Source organism: Onychostoma macrolepis, chromosome 10 (assembly GCF_012432095.1).
Source record: "Onychostoma macrolepis isolate SWU-2019 chromosome 10, ASM1243209v1, whole genome shotgun sequence".
Taxonomy (NCBI): Eukaryota; Metazoa; Chordata; class Actinopteri; order Cypriniformes; family Cyprinidae; genus Onychostoma; species Onychostoma macrolepis.
In genome coordinates, this window is record NC_081164.1 from 1,201,696 (window position 1) to 1,216,694 (window position 14,999).

The 14,999-nt window shown below is 44.8% G+C and overlaps 2 protein-coding genes across 2 annotated transcripts; one reads left to right on the plus strand and one right to left on the minus strand.

The window, feature by feature from the left end:
- Window positions 1-450: 450 nt before the first annotated feature.
- On the plus strand, window positions 451-2,472 carry c10h5orf63 (chromosome 10 C5orf63 homolog). Its single transcript, XM_058788354.1, has 4 exons — window positions 451-525; window positions 764-840; window positions 955-1,011; window positions 2,019-2,472. The coding sequence occupies exons 2-4, from the start codon at window positions 766-768 to the stop codon at window positions 2,175-2,177; spliced, it is 291 nt and encodes a 96-aa protein (XP_058644337.1). The 5' UTR covers window positions 451-525; window positions 764-765; the 3' UTR covers window positions 2,178-2,472.
- Window positions 2,473-3,710: 1,238 nt separating this feature from the next.
- On the minus strand, window positions 3,711-14,928 carry lmnb1 (lamin B1). Its single transcript, XM_058788349.1, has 12 exons — window positions 13,586-14,928; window positions 13,112-13,470; window positions 10,439-10,595; window positions 8,729-8,854; window positions 7,818-7,988; window positions 7,577-7,702; window positions 5,833-6,053; window positions 5,528-5,753; window positions 4,544-4,648; window positions 4,330-4,449; window positions 4,127-4,225; window positions 3,711-4,016 (listed from the first exon to the last, which is right to left on the minus strand). The coding sequence occupies exons 2-12, from the start codon at window positions 13,468-13,470 to the stop codon at window positions 3,975-3,977; spliced, it is 1,752 nt and encodes a 583-aa protein (XP_058644332.1). The 5' UTR covers window positions 13,586-14,928; the 3' UTR covers window positions 3,711-3,974.
- Window positions 14,929-14,999: the final 71 nt, after the last annotated feature.

The following is a 14,999-nucleotide window of genomic DNA, read 5'->3' on the forward strand; positions in this document are numbered from 1 at the left end:
AAAATATCTTTTTTTGAACAGAATTTGCGTAGCATATGTGACTTTTATCCTATTATCATCATAACACAGTACAACTGAACAGCATGTGAAGCTTGTAATCAATCCGGGTCCTGCTGACACACTGACGCGCGCGCGTTTCTCTAGGTTATGAGAAGACCTTGCACAGTGTCATACAATATGTCTATTTTTAGAGCACAGAGTAACATTTGCAATGATATATGTTAAGTTTAACAATCATAAAAGAATAATAAGCTATTCATGGTGGAAGGGACATGGTGAAATGAAAAAAAAAAAGAAAAAAAACTTTTTGTCATGGTATTTTATTTTATTATTGATTTTTGATTATTGATGTTCATTTTATGTTTTTGTTGTTATTCTGTCTTACACGCCTTAAACTGTAGGACATTACCTTCTATCTGCCTTGTACTTTTTATTTATTTATTTCTCTGCCTTGTACTCTGTCTTGTATTTACGTGATACGCCTACTTCCGGTGAGTAGCTTCCGGCGCGTGATAATTATCACTGGTAAGAGTCTAGTTTGTCTTCTTTCTATCTAAAATGACTAAAATATTAACAAAAGTAATATAGCAGAAAATGTATCAAAGAGAATGAGGACAGTGTTTATCATCGGAGCTGGTCAGAGATAACGCTCACATTAGCGCTAGCACGATGGTGTCTAGATAGTCCTCTTACTAGCGATCGAGAGTGTTAATGTTCCCGGTGTGTGTGTGTGTGTGTGTGTGTGTGTGTGTGTGTGTGTTAGTCATGCTGCTGTCCGGTGTGGTTCGAGCGGTCAGACAGCACTGCCGCAGGACTCCTGTCCTCACGCTCTTCACCAAGGTAACACACACACACACACACACACAGCTCTTCCTCGAGGTAATTGATCAGATTAGTCAGAAGTTAGCAGAAGCTCCTTCATGTGTGTGAAGCTGAGGTGTGTTTGTGTTCCAGGAGCCGTGTCCTCTGTGTGATGAAGCCAAAGCAGCGCTGGAGCCCTACAGACACCGAGTAAGACCCGCTCACACTCCCCCAGCTCCACTGATCAGCTGTGTGTGTGTGTGTGTGTGTGTGAGCTGCAGGTTTGATCAGCTGTGTGTGTGTGTGTGTGTGTGTGTGTGTGTGTGTGTGAGCTGCAGGTTTGATCAGCTGTGTGTGTGTGTGTGTGTGTGTGTGTGTGAGAGCTGCAGGTTTGATCAGCTGTGTGTGTGTGTGTGTGTGTGTGAGCTGCAGGTTTGATCAGCTGTGTGTGTGTGTGTGTGTGAGCTGCAGGTTTGATCAGGTGTGTGTGTGTGTGTGTGTGTGAGCTGCAGGTTTGATCAGGTGTGTGTGTGTGAGCTGCAGGTTTGATCAGGTGTGTGTGTGTGTGTGAGCTGCAGGTTTGATCAGGTGTGTGTGTGTGTGTGTGAGCTGCAGGTTTGATCAGGTGTGTGTGTGTGTGTGTGCTGCAGGTTTGATCAGGTGTGTGTGTGTGTGTGTGTGTGAGCTGCAGGTTTGATCAGGTGTGTGTGTGTGTGTGTGTGTGAGCTGCAGGTTTGATCAGGTGTGTGTGTGTGTGTGTGAGCTGCAGGTTTGATCAGGTGTGTGTGTGTGTGTGTGTGAGCTGCAGGTTTGATGTGTGTGTGTGTGTGAGCTGCAGGTTTGATCAGGTGTGTGTGAGCTGCAGGTTTGATCAGGTGTGTGTGTGTGTGAGCTGCAGGTTTGATCAGGTGTGTGTGTGTGTGTGAGCTGCAGGTTTGATCAGGTGTGTGTGTGTGTGAGCTGCAGGTTTGATCAGTGTGTGTGTGTGTGTGAGCTGCAGGTTTGATCAGGTGTGTGTGTGAGCTGCAGGTTTGATCAGGTGTGTGTGTGAGCTGCAGGTTTGATCAGGTGTGTGTGAGCTGCAGGTTTGATCAGGTGTGTGTGTGTGAGCTGCAGGTTTGATCAGCTGTGTGTGTGAGCTGCAGGTTTGATCAGCTGTGTGTGTGTGAGCTGCAGGTTTGATCAGCTGTGTGTGTGTGTGTGTGTGTGTGTGTCAGTTTGAGCTGCAGGAGGTGGACATCTCTCGGCCGGAGAACAGAGTCTGGTTGGACAGATACGGTCAGCACATCCCCGTGTTTCACCTGAACGGACAGTTTCTGATGCAGCACCGTGTGAACGCAGCGCTGCTGGAGAAGCGTCTGGAGGAAGCTCAGTAACGTCCTTCAGCTGCACCTGATCCTGCTCTCTGCCTCATCACCCACAATCCTTTGCACTCACACCGTTCAAAGAAAAGAATCCGCACAGAGCTCAACCCATTTCATTATGCAATGCAGAGATGAAGGCAGATGTTTTCTTCAGTTTTGTTGTGAATGAATCACGCTTAGCTGTGTGATGTAAACCACTGACGGTTGTCATTATCTGTATTGAATTAATGGAAAGATTTCTAATATAAAGTATTTTTCTATAATTCATTTGTGTTGTGACTGCAGTGCATTCTCCACGTCAAGAAGCCGGTGGCAAATGACTGCTACGGCAATATATGTCTGAATTAGGAAAAAAACAGTTTTTACTACATGATATTATGGTGTTAATGTAGACACAACTGATGTGGTGTTAAGATACGGCAGCCATCGCCAAATTAATGCATACACACCGCTTTGTGACATTGGTTCAACTTTGCTTTTTGAACTGGAAGAATGAAATGGCTCCAAAAAAAGAAATAACCACTTTTCCCTTAATAAGAGACATAATTAGTGCTACTATGGTTTTCACTGATGTGCAACCTGTACATGTTAACATCTCACATGTGTTTCAGGGTTTCACGACCCTTTAAATATGAAGAGCTACACCTCGGACCGCTGCAGAACCACTGCTCTATGGACCGTCCCAGCTCACGTCCGGTGCTTTTAGTTTATATTGTGTTCATACACCGCTCAAGCAGCTCTGCTGCTCCAGAAAGCATTAGCTGGACAAAGATAACAGAGGGCAGATGTCAGCTGACCGCATCTTCAGATACCGACACATTACTGAATCAAGCTCACCCAACACTTTCCTCGTTCAAGCAGGAGTGGTGCTTTCACGAGGAGCTGCTGAGAGGGCTTTTCTAAAACCTCTCCTAATGTTCACAAATCAGACGTGCACATTAAGATACATTCAATCAACACTTTATTTGATCATTTGAAGTATAAAGGCTGCAGCAAAATAAAGCATGCATGTGGCAATTCTTAAAATATAAGGTTAAAAATCAAAATCAACAGTGTATGCGTAAGGCTAGTGTTTGTTAGATAGTACAGACAAAAGCAGTACAAAATAACATTTCAGCTCTGACAATCTGATCTGTAAAAAACATACAGTACTGAATATCTTGAGGTTTAATGGCTTCCACACCGTTAGCGGCAGTGTTTTCATTGATCACACGGCATACAGCCGAAGAGAGACGCGTGTCAGACCCACCGCTGCATCTCTTCAGCAGGAACACCGACGGAAGCGCTCCTCGTCCAGCTCTGTGTGCTACATGTTCCTGAGCTCGGAGGACGAGTGAGGTCCGTCTGCAGAAGAGATGCGTCCGGCCCGTCATCATGTAGTGAATTACTTCTGAACAGCTGCTTTAAATACAACAACACTTCAATATTCAAACTAGCATGCTACTGTCTGTAATAACCTCACTAAAAACTATGAGCCACTATAAAAACTGTCTATAAAAGAGACCTAAAATGCAGTCTTATAAAATTAATATAAACATGATTTAAAAAAAAAAAAAAAAGAGGTTAGTCACAGAATCTGACGTGGACGAGTCTAGAAAAGAGTCCTCACAGTTACAACTTACAAATGAAGAGAAAAACATTTGGTTCATTCAATTTAAGCTGATAAACGGGTCACAAAATCTGAAACAAACTGAAGTGAAAAAGACTTTAAAAAGCATAATTCAAAACAAACAGAAAAGATTCACTCAAAATAATAAGACCACACAGGAAGGTGGTGCAGCTGGCAGCTCTGATTGGCTGTAGTGCTGGTCACATGATCGCACAACCCCTCTTAGCAGTACGAGGATCTCCCTGTGGAAACAGAGCAGAGCACTGAGCCAGCGAGACACACAGACACAGACACACAGACACACAGACACACAGACACACAGACACACAGACACACAGACACACAGACACACCTGCTGGTGAAAGAAACGCTCCTCAATGACTTCAGCTTCCTCTTCCTCCTCCTCCTCCTCCACTGCAGTCTTGAATACTGTGCTCCTCACAGCTACTTCCTGTAGGGACAGGGACACTTCAGAGCAGAGCCAATGCTGCCCTCTACTGGCCACGTGAAGACAAGCGTCTATAATAATAATGAGGGATGATAAACACGCCTCACCTCTCCTTCTGGGCTCAGCAGAAGCACTTTAATGTCCTCGCCGCTCCCCCATGAGCTCTGGTTCTTCCAGATCAGGTCCGTCGGAGGGTTGGAGCTCACGCCCGCATTAGACGCCCAGATCTGACAGAAATCAACAGCGTTGAGACAAACTACAGGTGACAGACGTGTGCTGTTGATTATGAATAGAACACTATGAGGAAGTGTCAGTATGTACCGTGACTTTCTGTCCAGCCTTCAGGACGTATTTGGCAGTGAATTTATACGTAGCAGAAACATCACCGATTGTTCTGGTCAGCTGAAACCCGGCCATGGGTTGATCCTGAAAGATTATTCAGAAAATAGAGTTTCCTTCAATTAATTTCTACAACAGAGTGATAGACAGAATAGAAACAGGAAAAAAAAGAAAGAAATCTGAACCGCATCTGAACCGAAACGGTGACTGATATACTGATATACCACTATATTAAATCAGCCAAAGCACCCATTCTTGAACATTAGGTCAGAAGCAGCCTTGGTCAAGAGCACTCTTGATCATTGTCTTTACTCACCCATCTTAAACCGTTCTTCGGTGTTTCTGGGACAGCTTTACATTGGTTTAGATCTTTCTGATCGTAGCCAGGTTATTTCCATGGGTGGTTACAGGTTTGAGGTGGGCACCGTTTCATACTGGTGTCCCCCAAGGTTCAATATTAGGTCCTTTACATCTTAGTATCCATTCATCTCCCCTTGCAATGCTTTTGAGGTAACTCTGCCTTAGATTTATTTTTTGCACGGCACAGTGCTTAAAAAGGCATAATATGTAAAATTTTCATAATGCAATATTCAAAAACTACTTGCACAGTATGATACATTTCATTCACTTGCGTTATCCCAAAAGTTCCCAAGGATTTGTAAATCCAGAGAAATTCCAGTTTTAAATGACTCATCCCTGGTCATTGTCACCCATCAATGACCTAATCATTGTGTCATGTAGGAATATGGATATTATATCCTATTCCTATGGAACATATTGTTTTGAAAATGTGACCTCTAGTGGCAAAACTTACATATTGTGCCTTTAAGAACATGTGGGATTTATCAACAACGATTACTTACTGGTGTGCATAAGAACCGCGTGCGCACGTTTGATAACATGCTGCTCTACGCACTGCTGATAGACGCACGCTCCGAGTGTGTGCCTGCGGTCAGAAAGACGCACCTGCTCAGAGCTGTTGTGCAAGCGGATGAACTTCCCGTCCACGTCCAGCTCGTCGATGCAGACGTTTCCAGTGGCAGAGGCGGAGTGAGCGATGCTGACGCTGCTGCTGGCCTCGGACTCCTCCACGTCCACACGCTTCCTCTTCCCTCGCGCGGTGCGGACGCTGCGGCTGGAGGACGCCCGGGACACCGTCACACGAGCCGAGGGGCTGGGAGACAGCTTCAGCCTGAGAGAGCAGCAGCGTTACACCACCAGTCCCCAAACACACCGCACACACCGCACACACCACACAGAGCCAGCCTCACCTCTCCTCCTCTCCCTCCAGCAGCTTCCGGTAGGCGTTGATCTCCATGTCCAGCGCCAGCTTCACGTCCAGCAGCTGCTCGTACTCATCCAGCTGCTGCTGCATCTTGGCTCGGATCTCTGCGATCTCTCGCTCCTTCTCCGCCAGTAGCCTGCGGCTCAGATCCTTCTCGCGGCTCAGAGCCGCTTCCAGCTCACTGATCTGATCCTGCCACGCACGCGCCTGAGGAACGAACAACAACGCAATCAAATACCACTCAACTATTACTGGACGTCACTACTTTAAGGCCTGTTTCACACATGCTCCGTCTGCAGTGTGTATGCGGTGCAGAAGCAGCACGGACTCACTGTGCTTTCACACAGAACGCGTTTGCAGTCCGCTCCTGATCCACGGCTGTTTACCACAAACACAACATTTATCCATCATTTTGATTTCAAATCCAAACGTTGTTAGCCTTTTTCAGCATTGTGGTCCTCTTTTAATCACAGTACAGTTACACAATCTTTCATAGACATTCACGTTTAAACAATTAATATAAACAACGTATTCAATGCATTTGGCTATAGATTTGTATATTAAGCTGCTCAAGCAAGTGGAAACGCATTTAAACAGCATATAGCTGTTGTGTTTTAGGCACAAATATTTTAAGTTAAACCACTGACAGAAACAGTCGGCTCTCGTGCCTTTTACATTTAAATCTTCATTACGAACAGTCCCGCGGGTCTTGAGCTTTTTTTCTACCTCCACAGGACAAGTGCATATGTTGCCTTGTTTATCTAAAAGTGCACTTATTTGTTTTAAACCTAGCCAAAAAGCCTGTGAAACATAGACTAATTATATCTATTTATTGTGAAATTACTACATTTACATGTCAATCCATGTTCATTTTTACCGTGAACAAAGCGCGGTCACTTTAATTCAGCGCGTGCAGCACAGCAAAAATAGACTCGAAACGAGCTCAGCACTGCTGCAGACGCACCGCTCCTGGAGAGCACTGCCGGACCGCAACCGCACGCAGTGTGAACGCTCGGATCGGTTAACATGGGTGCGGAAAAAAAATACGCACCGCAAACGTAGTATGTGTGAAACGGGCGTAACGCTGTGCGCATGGACCAGCTGGAAATGCACATAACTCTGTCATTTGGCGTTTAGTAGCAGTTGTGTGTGGTTTTTCAGGCAGCAGGACAAGCCTGGGGCAAACCTCAAGTGTTTAACGCATCTGATACCATTCAGATCACCTTCTAATACCATTCAAGCACTTGTTAGAGGCACAAGACCTGCTAGCTTTAGGTAAGTGCTATTAGCAACAGAATCCTATCAGAACTTAATAAATCGTTCAATGTGGCACACACACGACGACAGGGAGGTGATGGCGGTGCATAAATAGAGTTACCCCTCCCACTTCTGGTAGTTTTACTGAAGTGAATTGCGCATTAGTATTACAGACGTCCTGTGGTAAAAGTACATTTCTCCATCTAGTCTTGTAAGGGCGCTCCTGTCTGAGTGACGCTCCGATCCCTGCAGAGCGACTGCTTTCAGAAGATCCTCGAGGCTTCATGTTACCACACAGCTCACAAACAAGCTCTGGATGCGTTACAACACATTATAATGAATCGATTAAATCCTGTTCAAAGTCAAACACTGTAGCGCTTCAGAAATCGCGTTCAGAGCTGCTCAAGACGGCACCGAGGAGGAACTGGTCAGTGTGTGTAAGCGGGTCAGAGGTCGGTGGTGTGGCGACGCACCTCTTTCTGCAGGCTGGTGAGCTGAGCGGCCAGACTCTCGACTCTCAGCGACGACTCACGCAGCTCCTCACGGGCCATGCTCGCTGAAGAGCTGTTCATCTCCGAGGACAGACGCACGTTCTCCAGCTGAAACACACGCAGACGTCTTAAGAGGAACACAAAGAGGAACTGAAGCAGCTCTGAGAGGAAGGAAGCGCTTCACACGCACAGCAGAGACGTGTGAATCTGCGACTGCGCTCACCTTGGCTGTGTAGGTCTGCTCCATCTCGTCCTTGTAGAGCCGGACCTGCTCGTCGTGCTGCTGTCTCATATCAGCCAGCGCCGCGGCCAGCTTGAACTCGAACTCCATCTGATGACCCGAGTCCACCTCCACCAGACGCGTCTCCAGCCTGCGCCGCGTGTCCTTGACCTCCTGTCCACCACACGCAGACACGCGCTCATTAATAACCAATCACACGCAGACATGCACTCACATTAATACAACTCCTTACTCGCTCCTCACCGCGAGAACGCAACAGGTCTCTAAGAATTGCTTTCTAACCCTAATCCAAATCATCAGAAAGAAAGATCAAGTGATGTTTACAAAACGATAAAAATAGATTTTATATGAACACGGTGACATGCCCAGACATCCATGATATTAAAGTGAATGGTGTTGAGCGGCGTGACCGGATCACAGAGCAGCGTAAACGAGGAAGAGAAACTGCTGTCGCTCAGATCACGTACTCTGGAGCACATACACTGCTTTCACAACTCAAAAAAAAAAAACAACCCTGTAGAAATTATTTTTTTATAATATTAAATATACATATTAAATATGTAAACTTAAACTTTCTTAAATATATACACACACATAGGCCTATATTATGCAAGCAAACTTATTTTGGATGTGATTAACCGCAATTAATTGTTTGACAGCACTAACATATTTCATATATGATCAAATAATGCAGTCTTGCTGCAAAAAAATGCTTTTTACAATTAAAAAAAATAAATAAAATCCCATTGAAAGGAGTACAGGGGGACTTGATGTTACATCCTAACTGGTTAATGTTTCCTCGTGTGTGGAATCCTGGCACAGCGGCGCAGCAGTTGTTAGGAGTCTGAATGTTTCACAGTTAGTTTGGTTTGGTGCAGCTGAACAGAACTGACCTCCTCGAACATGTTCTTCCTGAAGTCCAGCTCCTCCACGAGGCTCTGGCAGCGGTTCTCCAGATCCACGCGCAGCAGAGTCTCATCTGACAGCTGCTTCTTCGCCGAGCTCAGTCCTCCCTCCAGCTGCAGCACACACACACACACACACACACACACACACACACACACACGTCTGTGTTCCTGTGCTAGAGTCTGATGAGGCCAGATGACCCAAAGACTTACACACTCTGTGCTGTGGTGACGTTCACTTCTCCATTAGGAGGTGATATCTGTCTGCTTATACAGTACACTTACAGTCACATTTACTACTTTTATAAGAAAGAACAGACAATATTGAGTGCAAAGTTTCTCTCAATTGTTAACTTAATTATAGAACTAATGTGTGATCAGGATCGCATCTGTAATCGTGCTGATATTTGAGAATAACAGCACTCTTGCTCAACGCAATAGCGTCACTGTATCATAGTACACAAATTTAAAAGCCAAACTCGCACAGGAGCAGCTTTGCCCTCATGTATTCATTTTTGCATGAAAAACATGAGCTCAAGGCTCGTTTCTCTTTGGATTTTGCAAATGGAGTGAAATACTCAATGCTGCACATCATTAAAACAATTAAGATCATATTTCCCCTCTTCTCATACTCTGCATGACCTTTCATCACATCCAACCATTTCGGTACAGTGGTAAGTGTCCCCAGGTGTTAACACAGAGTAGGCCTAAATGTAAGGACTGTCAGCAACACGAGTGTTTTTGATGATCAGTAAACGAGTCTCAGTCCGGACCTCCTCGGACGCCTTTACATGCACTCGTTCATCAGTCAGAATAAATCCTCTCTGATTTCATTCTGAAGGATTGTGTTTATATGAACACTAAATGCTTTTCGGTTACATGTGCACCGCATGTTCTCCAAGCAGCACTAGTGGCCAATGTCCAGTGTACTCCAGAAACCAGGTTATGAAGCACACCCGGATTGGTTTACCGATTAACTCAACTTCTGGTCTCACAAACGTTCAGGGCAAGTAATCACAGCAACGTATGCTCTGAATACAAGATGCTCCAGAGCAGGTTATATTTCAGGATTAGTTTACTTCACAGGTGTCAGCGCGCATGTGTGATTGATGAGGCTACAATCATATTCATACACATCTCAATGTTTATTGTACTATGACTTCACACAAAGTGGATCAAACTTTTATTTTATTTTTTTTTTTTACACACAACAGGACTTCTAACTACAGAAATCCACCTCACCTCATCTCAAATGTATACAGACATCTTGGCGGTTTTTAGCTCAATTAATCCTTTTAATATATATTTAGCTTAAAAACAATCCAATTCTTGTGTGCAGTAATAAAAACTGATTAAAGATTCAGATAAGATTTTTTTTTTAATGATTGCACTACCCCCCATTAGGTGGCGATATTCACCAAGAGTGCAACTCTATTAAAAAATAAAAAAAATGTATTGTACCATGTTTCTGCTGCGTGTCGGTTTCTGTAGTGTTTTCAGTGCTCTTGAGAAAGTCTCGTGTTCACCGTGAACATACTGAGCTCCTGAACTCATTCACAGCTCTGGATCCGGCTCACCTCCACTAAACTGATCGACAGCTCAGTGTGTGACCGTAAGCTCACAGATGCAGTGAACGCTCGACTGAGGTTTGCATGAATCTGACGGACGGTGGTTGTTTGGGTGCGTGTGAAGGTGTACCTCCTGGAGCTGGAGCTGCAGGTCTGTGACGCTGATCTCCAGAGCCTTCCTCTCCGACTCGGCCGTGTTCAGAGCCGCTTCTCTAGAGTTCAGCAGGGCTTCAGCTTCTCTGAGCCGGGCCTGAGCGCTCGCCAGCTCCGCGTCCTTCTTCACACACCTGTCTCACACACACACACACACACGATCAGATGCCGGACAGAGCTACTGGCTGTGCCAAATCAATCACAATCAATACTTCAGCAATATCAACTACTGTAGCTCTTCATTTGTTTGCGTTCATCCACATTTTCTAGAAGCAAATACTCGCATGAAGACACAGCAGATTATTTTCACTGAATCATGACGCAAATCAAACTGCGTAACGTATCACGAGACTCACACACATCTCGTCTTGCGCTTAAGTCTTGAGAACGTAGCCCAACATGAGTGTTAATGTTACAGTAAGAAGTTATTAAAATAATTAAGTGAAAACCCTAGTAATCAGTTCACTCGTGTGTCCCTGGAGCACAAAAGCAGTCACGAGTAACAGGTATATTTGTAGCAATAGACAACTGTATGGGTCAAAATTATCCATTAATCTTTTATGCCAAAAATCATTAAAGATCATGTTCCATGAAAATATTTAGTAAACTTCCTAACGTAAACATCAATTTCATTTTTGATTAGTAATATGCATTGCTCAGAACTTCATTTGAACAACTTTAAAGGTGATTCTCAATATTTTGATTTTTTTTTGCACCCTCAGAATCCAGATTTTCAAATAGTTGTATCTCCAAACCATACATCAATGGAAAGCTCATTTATTCAGCTTTCAGATTATCTAGAAATCTCAATTTCAAAAAGATTGACCCTTACGACTGGTTTTGTGGTCCACGGTCATAAGTGCAGATCAAAGCTGGTTTCCAAGAGGAATTGTTTGGAAAGAGGTTACGGTGAACACAGGTTTCTGTTAAGATTGTTTTTTCTTTATATTTATGATAAGAGTCAGGAGTGGTGTGTGTTCGAGCAGAGTTCAGAGCGTTACTGTGCTCGCAGCTCAAGAGGACTCCAACACGACTGACTGTGATCACAGAGCTCAGAGTCTGAGGAACAGTTTCTCCTCGACAGGCTGATCGAACTCAGCGAACACGTGTTCGACGCATCTGATCATCTGAAACAAAGAGCTGCTTCACACGGAGACGCTGCAGCAGCTGAGGAGCGTTCACATCCTCCAGCTGCTCCGCACCGATGAAACAAACACCGGTGAACCTCTGCTCCCGTCAGTCAACCCAACACGAGCCAGGACGGCAGAAGTCATCCGGGTTATACAGACAGCTCTGCACTAGAGTGCTCCATAAGAGGAGCATGTGAGGGCTCCACAAACACAACCTTCACTGAAGTGTGCGAGAGACCGATTCAACACACACCTCGACACCACAGCGAGAGCGCAGACGGATCTCTAGCGCAGTAAGGTTTGGGCTCCATTAACAATTAAAAACCCGAGATGCAGAAGTCTTTAATCAGAAAACACACTCACAGCATGCATAATCCACCAGCTGTAAAAATAGAGAAGAGCAGACATTTAAAAGCCCATGATCCCGCTCTCGGCTGGTGCAGAACTTCAGTAACATCTACTGCCCTCCATCACACTGACGCTCTGGACCACAAGTTACTGACAACACTAATTAGATTTAACCAATTACAGCACAAACGAAACACGGAGTCAATTCCCTGAAACGCCTCTCGACCTGGGGCTGTTATAATAAGCCAGGTTTATTTCAGTTAGTCTGACTTCTTGTCAGTTGATTTGGTTCAGGATAAGTCAGACTAACTGAAATAAACCTGGCTTATTTGGTAAACTTGTTTTATGGAACAGGCCCCAGGGCTGCATTTCTCAGAAACATCGTAAGCCCACTGCGCCTCACCTTCTGATGCTTTTGAGAAACACAGCCCTGGTCTGGAGTCAGTGGACACAACCTGCCTGCTAACAATCTTAACATGTGTTTTAGTTAAAGGGGTCATGACAAAGTTAAAGACGTCTTTGTAGCATTAAATCATCCTGTAATTTTCATATCTTAAAATCTGCGCATTATAAACAAAGCATTTATTTAATCAAGCGCCAGAAACGGCTCGTTTGGATCTGAGGGGCAAGGCGACGTCATAGGGCACAAACATTTGCATAAACACGCCTCCAGAGCAGGATATCAACGAACAGTGTTCTCAGCATAGGCCCCGCCCACTGGTTCAGTCACTAACGGCTAACACGCATCACGCTGAATGTTACAATCAGCATCATGGAGTCACAAAGAAACATTTATCTGCAGCACAAACCGGCAGTACATGATTTCACAATGCTTTGTCTGGAAATGACCGCTTTATTGTGTTTATGGGCGTTGATAGTGTTCCCTATGTAGTGCTGTTAGCCAATCAGAACAGCGGCTGATTACTGAGGAGCCTTAAAGGACCCGCTCCTTAAAAACAGCTCGTTTTAGACAGAGGGTCAGAATGAGGACTTTTTTTTTTTTTTTTTGTGTGCATGAGCAAAACTTTTATAAGTGAACCTTAAGAAACATTAAAATAATAACAAAATGAGCCCTTCATGACCCCTCGAACTACTTTAATTTTGCACTATTTATGTGAATGTTTGAGGCATGAGTAAACCATGCAGAGACGGTGAGTGATGAAGAGTCTCACGTGTGCTGCAGCTGCTCGTGCTCGCTCTTCAGCTTGCCCAGCTCGAGCTGCAGGCGCGCGCGCTCCCGCGCCGTATCGTCCAGCGCCGTGCGCGTGTCCGCCAGCTCCGTCTCGTAGAGCGCTTTGAGGCCGGTGACCTCGCGGCTGCGCGTCTCCTCGCGCTCGCTGACCTGCAGCTGCAGCGCGCTGTTCTCCGACTCCAGGCGGCGCACCGCGTCGATGTAGGCGGCCAGCCGGTCGTTGAGGTGCTGCAGCTCCTGCTTCTCCTGCAGGCGGGAGATCCGCGCGGGGCTCAGAGGAGAACTGCTGCCGCGGGGCAGCGACTTCTGGCCGGCCGGGGTCCGCGCCGCGCTCGCCATCTGCCGCGAGAGACACGGTTAGCCACAAACACCTGATCGACTCACAATCAAACATCTAACGGACTCATAATCACAGCCTCAATCAGCGCATCGACTAGGAACAGGAGAAACTCACCTTCCCACTGATGAAGTATAGAAACGACGCACCGAGCGAACAGAGCGTCCTACATCAACAGTACACTGTAGAGTACGGAGTGAGTGTTACTCTGAGAGTAAGGAGCGTTACTCCGAGTGCAGCCGCGTGAAAGAATGAACTGATCTAATATGGCCGCTCTTCAGAACCACACTTACACGTGACCGCGGACAGCCAATCAGCCGCCGCCACGTCATCAGACGGCCAACGGAGCTATGGAGACAAAATTCAAACTGCACAAAAACGCGCTGAAAGCACGTGCTGTAAACACACACAATCAATAACCGCGTCGACTTCTCATAGTAATCAGTGTGAACGGTCTCAGACTAGCAGTAGTAAACACTTTATGAAGGACACTTCGCTGTTTGTTTCAGTTTCACTGTAAGATCATCGAGGCGTGTTATGACTGAATACAGATACAGAAAGCAGTTCTGCTGAAATCATACGGAATAATAGATCATACAGCTGCACGTGCTACATATCAACACACCATTGCTCCTGTGAATCCAGAGCCAGTGTGAATGCCATGCTGCTGATTTAGGTTTCCTCTCATGATGATCAGAAGTTTCATGACTTTTCAGTCTAGGATTTATAGAGATTCAAATTTATATTTGTTTTTCAGGTGTCAATCTTTGCAGTTTTTACCCAAACACAACTGTTAGCATGCATTTGATGTGTTAAAGAAGGTCAGATTTATCCTGAAATTTTAAAGTGACACACGGGGAAGTGCTAAATATAAGAAACGCATCAGCTGAAAATATTTCATCAGGTGGACACAGAGTAAAACGCCTCCATGACTTTTAAGGCAAATATAAAAGCCCTTTTCTCTCCAGCTGAAGGAAATGTGAATTAACACAAACAAACCTTTAAACTGTGCTGCAATTCTAGATTGGACAAAGAATAGGACACAGCAGAAGTCAGCAATACTAAAATAAAGTATATTTGTGGAATTTAACATTTAATTATTGCAGGTTTGAATCATATTCTGAGTGCATTTCACTGTTTCTGTTTGAGTAATGCATAATCACATTCAGTCTAGAGCTACAGTAACCATCACGCTCACGGCGCACACGACTGTCAATAAATGGGAACACAAAATAACTTGCATTACTTGTTTGAAACAGTAACTCATATTTTCTAGTAAATTAAAAAGTAATGCATTACTTTACCAGTTACTTGTAATGCGTTGTTTATGCATGTTTGTATTTCTTGCAGATTTACAGATGAAGCACTTGTATGAGAATCTAGCAGAGTACATCTGTAGTATATTCAGCCATGTGCAAGAGTGAACCTGATCAGAGAAGCTACCATTAAGATTGCTTTTTAATTTTAGCATGTACTGAAACTTATCAGTTCTAGAATGTTCAATTCAGCTCAACTGCACCATGCAGTGAAA